The 13,598-nt window shown below is 43.6% G+C and overlaps 2 protein-coding genes across 3 annotated transcripts in view; both read right to left on the bottom strand.

The window, feature by feature from the left end:
- Positions 1–8,027, bottom strand: part of dnajb2 (DnaJ heat shock protein family (Hsp40) member B2) — a 42,692-nt gene extending 34,665 nt beyond the window's left edge. For both annotated transcript variants that reach the window (XM_036975342.2, XM_090230479.1), the window contains exon 1: positions 7,685–8,027. The gene's annotated coding sequence lies outside the window, so the exon portion shown is untranslated. The remainder of the gene's footprint in view (positions 1–7,684) is intronic.
- A 1,691-nt stretch (positions 8,028–9,718) lies between these two features.
- Positions 9,719–13,419, bottom strand: LOC110513696 (tubulin alpha chain-like). Its single transcript, XM_021593434.3, has 4 exons — positions 13,355–13,419; positions 11,703–11,925; positions 11,105–11,253; positions 9,719–10,854 (listed from the first exon to the last, which is right to left on the bottom strand). Exons 1-4 carry the CDS (start codon positions 13,355–13,357, stop codon positions 9,877–9,879), a joined length of 1,353 nt encoding a protein of 450 aa, XP_021449109.1. The 5' UTR covers positions 13,358–13,419; the 3' UTR covers positions 9,719–9,876.
- Positions 13,420–13,598: the final 179 nt, after the last annotated feature.

The following is a 13,598-nucleotide window of genomic DNA, read 5'->3' on the forward strand; positions in this document are numbered from 1 at the left end:
CGTAGGATAGTGGTTAGAGTGTAGAGGTGGCAGGTAGCCTAGTGGTTAGAGTGTAGAGGTGGCAGCGTAGCCTAGTGGTTAGAGTGTAGAGATGGCTGGTAGCCTAGTGGTTAGGGTGTAGAGGTGGCAGCGTAGCCTAGTGGTTAGAGTGTAGAGGTGGCAGGTAGCCTAGTGGTTAGAGTGTAGAGGTGGCAGCGTAGACTAGTGGTTAGAGTGTAGAGGTGGCAGCGTAGCCTAGTGGTTAGAGTGTGGAGGTAGCAGGTAGCCTAGTGGTTAGAGTGTAGAGGTGGCAGCGTAGACTAGTGGTTAGAGTGTAGAGGTGGCAGCGTAGCCTAGTGGTTAGAGTGTGGAGGTAGCAGGTAGCCTAGTGGTTAGAGTGTAGAGGTGGCAGCGTAGCCTAGTGGTTAGAGTGTAGAGGTGGCAGCGTAGCCTAGTGGTTAGAGTGTAGAGGTGGCAGCGTAGTCTAGTGGTTAGAGTGTAGAGGTGGCAGCGTAGTCTAGTGGTTAGAGTGTAGAGGTGGCAGCATAGCCTAGTGGTTAGAGTGTAGGGGCGGCAGCGTAGCCTAGTGGTTAGAGTGTAGAGGTGGCAGCGTAGCCAAGTGGTTAGAGTGTAGAGGTGGCAGGGTAGCCTAGTGGTTAGAGTGTAGAGGCGGCAGCGTAGCCTAGTGGTTAGAGTGTAGAGGTGGCAGCGTAGCCTAGTGGTTAGAGTGTAGAGGTGGCAGCGTAGCCTAGTGGTTAGAGTGTTGAGGTGGCAGCGTAGCCTAGTGGTTAGTGTAGAGGTGGCAGCGTAGCCTAGTGGTTAGAGGGTAGAGGTGGCAGCGTAGCCTAGTGGTTAGAGTGTTGAGGTGGCAGCGTAGCCTAGTGGTTAGAGTGTATAGGTGGCAGCGTAGCCAAGTGATTAGAGTGTAGAGGTGGCAGGTAGTCTAGTGGTTAGAGGTGGCAGCGTAGCCTAGTGGTTAGAGTGTGGAGGCGGCAGCGTAGCCTAGTGGTTAGAGTGTAGAGGTGGCAGCGTAGCCTAGTGGTTAGAGTGTAGAGGTGGCAACATAGCCAAGTGATTAGAGTGTAGAGGTGGCAGGTAGTCTAGTGGTTAGAGGTGGCAGCGTAGCCTAGTGGTTAGAGTGTAGAGTTGCAGCGTAGCCTAGTGGTTAGAGTGTAGAGGTGCAGCGTAGCCTAGTGGTTAGAGTGTAGAGGTGGCAAGTAGCCTAGTGGTTAGAGTGTAGAGGTGGCAGCGTAGCCTAGTGGTTAGAGTGTAGGGGGGGCAGGGTAGCCTAGTGGTTAGAGTGTAGAGGCGGCAGCGTAGCCTAGTGGTTAGAGTGTAGAGGTGGCAGGTAGCCTAGTGGTTAGAGTGTAGGGTGGCTGGTAGCCTAGCGGTTAGAGTGTAGAGGTGGCAGCGTAGCCTAGCGGTTAGACTGTAGAGGCGGCAGCGTAGCCTAGCGGTTAGAGCTTTGGACTTGTAATCCGAATGGTTGTAAGATCGAATCCCCGAGCTGACAAAGTACAAATCTGTCGCTCTGCCCCTGAACAAGGCAGTTCCTAGGCCGTCAATGTAAATAAGAATTTGTTCTTTGGAATAAATAAAGTATTATCTTGTTGTCGGCAGATAAATAGCCTGCAAAGTTGTTAAAGGCAATGCTGTTCAATGATCATATAAACCCTCATTGATTCATGAAATGTGGTAACATGCAGGTACTCTAGTGGTTAGACCGTTGGACCAGTAACCCAAAAGGATGCTGGTTCGAATCCCGGAGCAGATAGGGTTAAAAAAAAAATCTGTCAATTTTTGCCCCTTGAACAAGGCAGTTTAACCCACTGTTCCCCGGGAAGGATGTCATTGTAAAATAAGAATTTGTTCTTAACTGACTTCCCTAGTTTAAATAAAGGTCAAATATTATCTTGTTGTGGGCAGATGAATAGCCTGTTTTTTAAGTCCTTACCCTATAATAACCCTCATCTGAGGTTGATGGTTCATCTGTCATCCTTTTAGACTTTGTAAACAAACCATGTGTATCTTTAAATATGTTACATATCCCCAGTCCCCCTCCTTCTACCAACAAACAAAAAAAAACTGTGTCATGGTCACGCTGTTGAATTACACAATTGGCCTTTAAAACAAGTGGACTATTTGACTTGTGAGCTCATTGTTAACAACAATTCATGACTGATATGATATCATTGATTCATTTTCCTATTCAGAATGTGGGGGTGGGGGGGGGGTTCGTTCTGTAGTCTGAATCAATCTATCCAAGACCAGCCGAACCAACCGCTAACGGTGGGGGTCTATACGGTAAACTAATTACTGTCCAAGACCAGCCGAACCAACCACTAACGGTGGGGGTCTATACGGTAAACTAATTACTGTCCAAGACCAGCCGAACCAACCGCTAACGGTGGAGGTCTATACGGTAAACTAATTACTGTCCAAGACCAGCCGAACCAACCGCTAACGGTGGGGGTCTATACGGTAAACTAATTACTGTCCAACCCAGCCGAACCAACCACTAACGGTGGGGGTCTATACGGTAAACTAATTACTGTCCAACCCAGCCGAACCAACCGCTAACGGTGGGGGTCTATACGGTAAACTAATTACTGTCCAAGACCAGCCGAACCAACCGCTAACGGTGGGGGTCTATACGGTAAACTAATTACTGTCCAAGACCAGCCGAACCAACCGCTAACGGTGGGGGTCTATACGGTAAACTAATTACTGTCCAAGACCAGCCGAACCAACCGCTAACGGTGGGGGTCTATACGGTAAACTAATTACTGTCCAAGACCAGCCGAACCAACCACTAACGGTGGGGGTCTATACGGTAAACTAATTACTGTCCAACCCAGCCGAACCAACCACTAACGGTGGGGGTCTATACGGTAAACTAATTACTGTCCAAGACCAGCCGAACCAACCACTAACGGTGGGGGTCTATACGGTAAACTAATTACTGTCCAAGACCAGCCGAACCAACCACTAACGGTGGGGGTCTATACGGTAAACTAATTACTGTCCAAGACCAGCCGAACCAACCACTAACGGTGGGGGTCTATACGGTAAACTAATTACTGTCCAAGACCAGCCGAAACCAACCACTAACGGTGGGGGTCTATACGGTAAACTAATTACTGTCCAAGACCAGCCGAACCAACCGCTAACGGTGGGGGTCTATACGGTAAACTAATTACTGTCCAAGACCAGCCGAACCAACCGCTAACGGTGGGGGTCTATACGGTAAACTAATTACTGTCCAAGACCAGCCGAACCAACCACTAACGGTGGGGGTCTATACGGTAAACTAATTACTGTCCAAGACCAGCCGAACCAACCGCTAACGGTGGGGGTCTATACGGTAAACTAATTACTGTCCAAGACCAGCCGAACCAACCACTAACGGTGGGGGTCTATACGGTAAACTAATTACTGTCCAAGACCAGCCGAACCAACCGCTAACGGTGGGGGTCTATACGGTAAACTAATTACTGTCCAAGACCAGCCGAACCAACCGCTAACGGTGGGGGTCTATACGGTAAACTAATTACTGTCCAAGACCAGCCGAACCAACCACTAACGGTGGGGGTCTATACGGTAAACTAATTACTGTCCAAGACCAGCCGAACCAACCGCTAACGGTGGGGGTCTATACGGTAAACTAATTACTGTCCAAGACCAGCCGAACCAACCGCTAACGGTGGGGGTCTATACGGTAAACTAATTACTGTCCAACCCAGCCGAACCAACCACTAACGGTGGGGGTCTATACGGTAAACTAATTACTGTCCAACCCAGCCGAACCAACCGCTAACGGTGGGGGTCTATACGGTAAACTAATTACTGTCCAAGACCAGCCGAACCAACCACTAACGGTGGGGGTCTATACGGTAAACTAATTACTGTCCAAGACCAGCCGAACCAACCGCTAACGGTGGGGGTCTATACGGTAAACTAATTACTGTCCAAGACCAGCCGAACCAACCGCTAACGGTGGGGGTCTATACGGTAAACTAATTACTGTCCAAGACCAGCCGAACCAACCACTAACGGTGGGGGTCTATACGGTAAACTAATTACTGTCCAAGACCAGCCGAACCAACCGCTAACGGTGGGGGTCTATACGGTAAACTAATTACTGTCCAAGACCAGCCGAACCAACCGCTAACGGTGGGGGTCTATGCGGTAAACTAATTACTGTCCAACCCAGCCGAACCAACCACTAACGGTGGGGGTCTATACGGTAAACTAATTACTGTCCAACCCAGCCGAACCAACCGCTAACGGTGGGGGTCTATACGGTAAACTAATTACTGTCCAAGACCAGCCGAACCAACCACTAACGGTGGGGGTCTATACGGTAAACTAATTACTGTCCAAGACCAGCCGAACCAACCGCTAACGGTGGGGGTCTATACGGTAAACTAATTACTGTCCAAGACCAGCCGAACCAACCGCTAACGGTGGGGGTCTATATGGTAAACTAATTACTGTCCAAGACCAGCCGAACCAACCACTAACGGTGGGGGTCTATACGGTAAACTAATTACTGTCCAAGACCAGCCGAACCAACCGCTAACGGTGGGGGTCTATACGGTAAACTAATTACTGTCCAAGACCAGCCGAACCAACCACTAACGGTGGGGGTCTATACGGTAAACTAATTACTGTCCAAGACCAGCCGAACCAACCGCTAACGGTGGGGGTCTATACGGTAAACTAATTACTGTCCAAGACCAGCCGAACCAACCGCTAACGGTGGGGGTCTATACGGTAAACTAATTACTGTCCAAGACCAGCCGAACCAACCGCTAACGGTGGGGGTCTATACGGTAAACTAATTACTGTCCAAGACCAGCCGAACCAACCACTAACGGTGGGGGTCTATACGGTAAACTAATTACTGTCCAAGACCAGCCGAACCAACCACTAACGGTGGGGGTCTATACGGTAAACTAATTACTGTCCAAGACCAGCCGAACCAACCACTAACGGTGGGGGTCTATACGGTAAACTAATTACTGTCCAAGACCAGCCGAACCAACCACTAACGGTGGGGGTCTATACGGTAAACTAATTACTGTCCAAGACCAGCCGAACCAACCACTAACGGTGGGGGTCTATACGGTAAACGAATTACTGTCCAAGACCAGCCGAACCAACCGCTAACGGTGGGGGTCTATACGGTAAACTAATTACTGTCCAAGACCAGCCGAACCAACCGCTAACGGTGGGGGTCTATACGGTAAACTAATTACTGTCCAAGACCAGCCGAACCAACCGCTAACGGTGGGGGTCTATACGGTAAACTAATTACTGTCCAAGACCAGCCGAACCAACCACTAACGGTGGGGGTCTATACGGTAAACTAATTACTGTCCAACCCAGCCGAACCAACCGCTAACGGTGGGGGTCTATACGGTAAACTAATTACTGTCCAAGACCAGCCGAACCAACCGCTAACGGTGGGGGTCTATACGGTAAACTAATTACTGTCCAAGACCAGCCGAACCAACCGCTAACGGTGGGGGTCTATACGGTAAACTAATTACTGTCCAAGACCAGCCGAACCAACCACTAACGGTGGGGGTCTATACGGTAAACTAATTACTGTCCAAGACCAGCCGAACCAACCGCTAACGGTGGGGGTCTATACGGTAAACTAATTACTGTTACCGTCCACCAGTATTTGAGCTGATATTTTCAGTTCCTTCTTCACTGTAAGTGTGTGTCCCATTTCATCTCATCTTGTGACATACTAAAAAGCTTAAGATATAATAGGATAACTTGTAGTAGGATAACTTATAATAGGATAACTTATTATAGGATAACTTATAATAGGATAACTTGTTATAGGATAACTTATTATAGGATAACTTATTAAAGGATAACTTATAATAGGATAACTTATTAAAGGATAACTTATAATAGGATAACTTATAATAGGAAACTTATTATAGGATAACTTATTATAGGATAACTTATTAAAGGATAACTTATTTTAGGATAACTTATAATAGGATAACTTGTTAAAGGATAACTTATTATAGGATAACGTATAATAGGATTACTTATTAAAGGATAACTTATAATAGGATAACTTATTATAGGATAACGTATAATAGGATAACTTGTTAAAGGATAACTTATTATAGGATAACGTATAATAGGATAACTTATTAAAGGATCATTTATAATAGGATAACTTATTATAGGTTAACGTATAATAGGATAACTTATTAAAGGATAACTTATTATAGGATAACTTATTATAGGATAACGTATTATAGGATAACTTATAATAGGATAACTTATTAAAGGATAACTTATTATAGGATAACGTATAATAGGATAGCTTATTAAAGGATAACTTATAATAGGATAACTTATTATAGGATAACTTATAATAGGATAACTTGTTAAAGGATAACTTATAATAGGATAACTTATTAAAGGATAACTTATTATAGGATAACTTATTATAGGATAACTTATTATAGGATAACTTAGAATAGGATAACTTATTAAAGGATAACTTATTATAGGATAACGTATAATAGGATAGCTTATTAAAGGATAACTTATAATAGGATAACTTATTATAGGATAACTTATAATAGGATAACTTGTTAAAGGATAACTTATAATAGGATAACTTATTAAAGGATAACTTATTATAGGATAACTTATTATAGGATAACTTATAATAGGATAACTTATTAAAGGATAACTTATTATAGGATAACGTATAATAGGATAGCTTATTAAAGGATAACTTATAATAGGATAACTTATTAAAGGATAACTTATTAAAGGATAACGTATAATAGGATAACTTATTATAGGATAACGTATTATAGGATAACTTGTTAAAGGATAACTTATAATAGGATAACTTGTTAAAGGATAACTTATAATAGGATAACTTGTTAAAGGAACAATCTGTGAGCATCATTACTGTTTAATGGCCTTTTCTTTTACATACATTGTTTTGTATTTCCTTAAGAGTTTCGTGGGCCACTAGTCCAGTTGTATTACTGTACTGATACACTGTTTATGTTTCTTTCATTTAACCTTTATTTATCTTTTGTCTTCAACTGGTGGGATATGACTCGTGGGCTCATGCATCTACAATGACTAATGATATCATTCAGAGTGGACCGCTATGTAGCCTGTATCAATCCTTCCAGCACCAACAGAATAAACCGCTGACAGCTGGACCTGTGAGGTAAACTAATGACAGTGACCATCCACGGGTATTCCCCCTGAGGTTGGCAATGTGCCTCTGAGTTCTCTGGAAGCCAGACAACAATATTATTTGGTTATTTCCAGCTCCTCCCGAGAGAGACCTGACATATGACAGCTGCCACCAACACACATACATACATACATACATACATACAACACATGCGTCGGGCCGCCGGAGCTAGGGTGTGAGATTTAAACGATATGTTACACTTGCAAATTGGAACGTTTCAGACTAGACAAATGTTTCAATTTTAAGACGTGAACACATCGTAACTAAATATTGCCTCGTGTTAAGCGTGTAGGGAGCCGAACATTATAATGTCGATGTGTATTGTCTGGACCCGAGCTGAAAGAGAAAGACAACTGGTAGGCTACATAACTTGACAGAAAGTCCACACGTAAAATAAATAAGCCTACGCATGAAAGGATAATGAATATGGATAGCCTACTGTACCTTTTTAGGAGTACCAGCAACTGCTTTCGGTGTCTCAATCTCTCTTCTTAATTGAAAATGAATGATTATGGAGAGCTTCGAGACAGGCGAACAGAGGTGGATCCAACTGTCCACGGAAGAATGATACAGTATTTCAGAATGTCTAAAGGCTCCTATAGTGAATTCGTTGCCCGTATTCCTCTGTGGCCTGGCCCGCACCATAACGCCGCAGTCCCCCTGCCTCGACACCTCTTGGTATATCTCCACATGACCACGTCACAGTCAGCTGAGCGTCGACAGAGAGGAAAATAGAACGTCTAGAACATGCCAGTGTTTTACCACTACACTCCCCGCCCTGTCTGATAGTTGTACTAGGGGGAAAAATAATATATCGGCATTTAGGCAACTAACCCAACTCAAGGGAACATAACTAAACGTAATCCCATATACCAGAGTGAACTGAATTAGACACAGTACCAAACATTTTAATTTGACACCTATATATACCTCCATGATTTATTATACAAAAAATTTTTCGTGTAAGGATTTAATGGAGCGGAATTCCTACATTTCTTAATTTGGCAGTAATGCTAAAAGTTAACAACAGTTCCAGAGCCATTTCCACACAGGCTGCTGATACTAGAGAATCCCTCACGGTCCTTCAGTTGTCACTGCTGCCATCTAGTGGCTGGATGAAGAAATAGCAGAAGGACAGACGTTGGTCTGGACATTGTCGTTTGTAATTGTAACAAAGCCCATGTTATAAGAACATTTATGGAAATATGCAGAGCAGTATCAAAACGCTGCTTAGACATTTCATATTGACATTATTCTAGTCTTCTTCTTCATAGTGAGCATGTATAAAACACTGTGTAAGTAGCCAACATAGTGCACTTTTTTTTTAAGAATCCTTCAATTAAACATCTATGTCACTTTTCCATCTGAATCTGTGTGTGGAGTGACATTTTAGAGTTCCTAGTTGTACTAACATCTCTGGGTGTGACTTAGACTGTATACCTTCTAGGCCTGTACTACTCTAGCAGACATGAAGCCTGTTCTAGTCTAGCAGACATCAAACCTGTTCTAGTCTAGTAGACATCAAACCTGTTCTAGTCTAGTAGACATCAAACATGTTCTAGTCTAGTAGACATCAAACCTATCTAGTCTAGTAGACATCAAACCTGTTCTAGTCTAGTAGACATCAAACCTGTTCTAGTCTAGCAGACATAAAGCCTGTTCTAGTCTAGTAGACATCAAACCTGTTCTAATCTAGCAGACATAAAACCTGTTCTAGTCTAGTAGACATCAAACCTGTTCTAGTCTAGTAGACATCAAACCTGTTCTAGTCTAGTAGACATCAAACCTGTTCTAGTCTAGTAGACATCAAACCTGTTCTAGTCTAGTAGACATCAAACCTGTTCTAGTCTAGTAGACATCAAACCTGTTCTAGTCTAGTAGACATCAAACCTGTTCTAGTCTAGTAGACATCAAACCTGTTATAGTCTAGTAGACATCAAACCTGTTCTAGTCTAGCAGACATCAAACCTGTTCTAGTCTAGTAGACATCAAACCTGTTCTAGTCTAGCAGACATCAAACCTGTTCTAGTCTAGCAGACATGAAGCCTGTTCTACTCTAGCAGACATAAAGCCTGTTCTACTCTAGCAGACATCAAACCTGTTCTAGTCTAGCAGACATCAAACCTGTTCTAGTCTAGCAGACATGAAGCCTGTTCTACTCTAGCAGACATAAAGCCTGTTCTACTCTAGCAGACATCAAACCTGTTCTAGTCTAGCAGACATGAAGCCTGTTCTACTCTAGCAGACATCAAACCTGTTCTACTCTAGCAGACATAAAGCCTGTTCTACTCTAGTAGACATCAAACCTGTTCTAGTCTAGTGGACATCAAACCTGTTCTAGTCTAGCAGACATAAAACAATGTTATTTGAAGCTGCAGCCTGCCCTTTTCAAAGCCTTAGTTCTTACGGGCTGCTTATTTGAAAGTCAATCATAGTCATCGTTGAGACTAAAAATAACCACGTACAGTTACAGATGAGTTGGTTTATGATGCGTTTATTGAGAACCCTGACACAACATGACTAGGTGTAACAGAGACTGTTACCACGGCAGTGGGGAATGTGTTACTGTCACATTAAGTGTAGGACTCCAACAGTGTTGGAATGTAGGGCGGCAAACACCTAGTTTGTTTAACCCTTTAATATTCCTCTCCCTCCTCATCCTCTTCTCCCACGCTGTCAGTGCCCACCTCTTCATAGTCCTTCTCCAGGGCTGCCATGTCTTCTCTGGCCTCAGAGAACTCTCCCTCCTCCATGCCCTCACCAACGTACCAGTGCACAAAGGCTCTCTTGGCATACATCAGGTCAAACTTGTGGTCCAGACGGGCCCAGGCCTCAGCGATGGCTGTGGTGTTACTCAGCATGCACACAGCCCTCTGGACCTTGGCCAGGTCTCCTCCAGGAACTGCTGTTGGGGGCTGGTAGTTGATGCCCACCTTGAAGCCAGTGGGACACCAGTCCACAAACTGGATGGTACGTTTGGTCTTGATGGCAGCGATGGCAGAGTTGACATCTTTGGGAACAACGTCACCACGGTACAGGAGACAGCAGGCCATGTATTTGCCGTGACGAGGGTCACACTTCACCATCTGATTGGCTGGCTCGAAGCAGGCGTTGGTGATGTCAGCGACTGACAGCTGCTCGTGATAGGCCTTCTCAGCGGAGATGACAGGGGCATAGGTGGCCAGAGGGAAGTGGATACGGGGGTAGGGCACCAAGTTGGTCTGGAACTCTGTCAGATCAACATTCAGGGCTCCATCGAAACGCAGGGAGGCAGTGATGGAGGAGACGATCTGACCAATGAGCCTGTTGAGGTTGGTGTACGAGGGACGCTCAATATCGAGGTTCCTGCGGCAGATGTCATAGATGGCCTCATTGTCCACCATGAAGGCACAGTCAGAGTGTTCCAGGGTGGTGTGAGTGGTCAGGATGGAGTTGTAGGGCTCCACCACAGCCGTGGACACCTGGGGAGCTGGGTAAACGGCGAACTCAAGCTTAGACTTCTTTCCGTAGTCCACAGACAGACGTTCCATCAGCAGGGAGGTGAAACCAGAACCTGTGCCTCCTCCGAAGCTGTGGAAGATGAGGAACCCCTGGAGACCTGTACACTGGTCAGCCTGAATGGAGAAATGGTACAATAACATTCACTACATATGATGTTACGCCAGTAAGAATACAATAGAGAACCTGTTTGCCCAGTTTACCCAGAAACATAAAAGGTTTTTGGCTCGTCCTTTTAGAAGATCCCTTTCATGGTTCCAGGTAGAACCTTATTACCCTACACATAACCTTTAAAACCCATCTAGAACCCTGTCCCTTAAGCAGAACCACAGGTAGAACTCTATGTTATCAAGAATGATGACTCACCAGTTTGCGTGTCCTGTCCAGAACCAGGTCAATGATCTCCTTGCCGATGGTGTAGTGACCGCGGGCGTAGTTGTTGGCAGCATCCTCCTTACCAGTGATCAGCTGCTCAGGGTGGAACAGCTGGCGATAGGTACCTGTCCTCACCTCATCTAAAAGACAAAAGGTAAATTCCAAATGTCAGGATATTGCAAATATGAGAATATCCAAGTATCCGGAATATTCGGAAATCCTAATATCTGAATATTCAGAAATCCTAATATCTGAACATTCAGAAATCCTAATATCTAAATATTCAGAAATCCTAATATCTGAATATTCAGAAATCCTAATATCTGAACATTCAGAAATCCTAATATCTGAATATTCAGAAATCCTAATATCTGAATATTCAGAAATCCTAATATCTGAACATTCAGAAATCCTAATATCTGAATATTCGGAAATCCTAATATCTGAATATTCAGAAATCCTAATATCTGAAAATTCGAAATCCTAATATTTGAATGTTTGGAATGTCCGAATATTCAGAATATCTTTGGACAGAATAATCAAAACAGAACATTCAAAGATGAGCTTTCTCTAGTTTGTCTCATCTTACCGATGACAGTGGGCTCCAGGTCAACGAAGATGGCTCGGGGGACATGCTTTCCGGCTCCGGTCTCACTGAAGAAGGTGTTGAAGGAGTCGTCTCCACCTCCACAGGTCTTGTCACTGGGCATCTGTCCGTCCGGCTGGATCCCATGCTCCAGGCAGTACAGCTCCCAACAGGCATTACCCATCTGGACTCCGGCTTGGCCCACATGCATGGAAATACACTCACGCTGAAAGAGAGGAGGTACAAGAGATCAACCACATGGAAACTTGAATCAAATCAGGTGTATACACATTTAAGACAGTGAAGTTGGAGTGTTGAAGGAGTGAATTGATAAAATGAAGTTTTGAAAGCCATTTCAGACAGTCTCGATTGTAATTGTATCGCTGCAAAAAGCAATCATCAATATATTACTGTAAGGTCCCTATTGAAAGTGAAAGTGAAATCTAAAGAATAAATAAACACAGGAGGGATACGGTCGCCCATTAAGCAAAATGACATTTAAGCAAAGTCATTGGCTACACTAGGCTATCCCGGTTGGATTCGGCTAAAAAGTGTGACCGCCATCTTGAGTATATGGCGTCCGTTTGGTAGCCATTAACAGAGACTAAGTCCACCATGGCTCATTGGCCTAAAGCCTACGGGCAAATTAAAGTTTTTTTTTTTCTTTTTAATAGAAAATGCTGAAAATAAGGTCTGAGGTTAACACAGGCTTAGGAGATGTTTTACATTTTGTTCTATGAAAATAATAATCACTTTTTTTAAAGATTTATGTCATTAAAACAAGCACATAAATAAAAGCTTTATAATTCAGAAAGGTTTTAATAACTGACTGATATTATCTCATAGAACAAAACGTACTAGATCTCCTAAGCCTGTGTTAACCTCAGACTTTATTTTTGGCGTCTATTCCAAAACCCCATTCTTTCCCCCATTTATTTCCCCCATAGGAATGTCCAACGCCATTTTTTCAAATCCTCTATCTGCCATTTTGACGAGTTACCGTTTTTTTTAATGACACTGTCTCTTTAAGAGCAGAGGACCAAAAGAGAATAAGGTGTGCCTTGTTACTGTGGGCCACTCCCCTTACTCCTCCCACTACTCCTCCTCTCTTCCCTCTGTCCGGTCCAGCTGCACACCCATTGCAGTGTTTCAGCCAGAGATATCTCTCACAAGATCCTAACAGAGAAAATGGCTACCATCCCAGACTGCTCCTCCCTGTTCTCCTTTGTACTCATTCCATCCTTCTCTCACAATTGCAGAAACATCATAAAAACATGTTTTAAAAAATAATAATAATCTACAGAAAAATAACGTTTCTATCCTAAGCTATTTGAGGTTTTCTATCTAAACAGTGAATAGTCTATGATCAAGTAGAACAATGACTAATTACAGAGACAGTTAAAGACCAAAATATTACTCACATTTGATGTATGGCTATCATTCTGTCAGATTTATTTTGCATAATATCTATTTTTTTTTACCTAAATTTACAATAAATCACATTTATCCCTTATCAGTAGTAAACATAATATCTGAAATCAACATATATAAAAAAAAATAAAAGAGGAAATGCAGAGAATCATATGATCTTTATGTAACAGAACAACAGATTTCCCTTCAGAAAGAAAGAATCTATGTCAGCTGTCAGCACTCACCATTTTGTCTGGTTTTCTTTTCCTTCACAGGCTGACGTCGAGGATTCAGAAGAGAAGGCAGAACTGTCGGAGAAAGGAAGAGGTGGGGTTTTTATATGCCTGGAAAGCAGACAGACAGGCAGTAAGCTACAGCAGAGTCTGGTTGGCGGGAGACACTGTTGGTATGAAAAGAAACAAGTCCCTCCTCCTTCACACAGACAGAGGCTGACCGGGTTCACTTTCTCTAGGCAGAGAAGAATGATGG

The sequence above is a fragment of the Oncorhynchus mykiss genome, chromosome 3, assembly GCF_057628025.1.
Source record: "Oncorhynchus mykiss isolate SJ-2025 chromosome 3, ASM5762802v1, whole genome shotgun sequence".
Taxonomy (NCBI): Eukaryota; Metazoa; Chordata; class Actinopteri; order Salmoniformes; family Salmonidae; genus Oncorhynchus; species Oncorhynchus mykiss.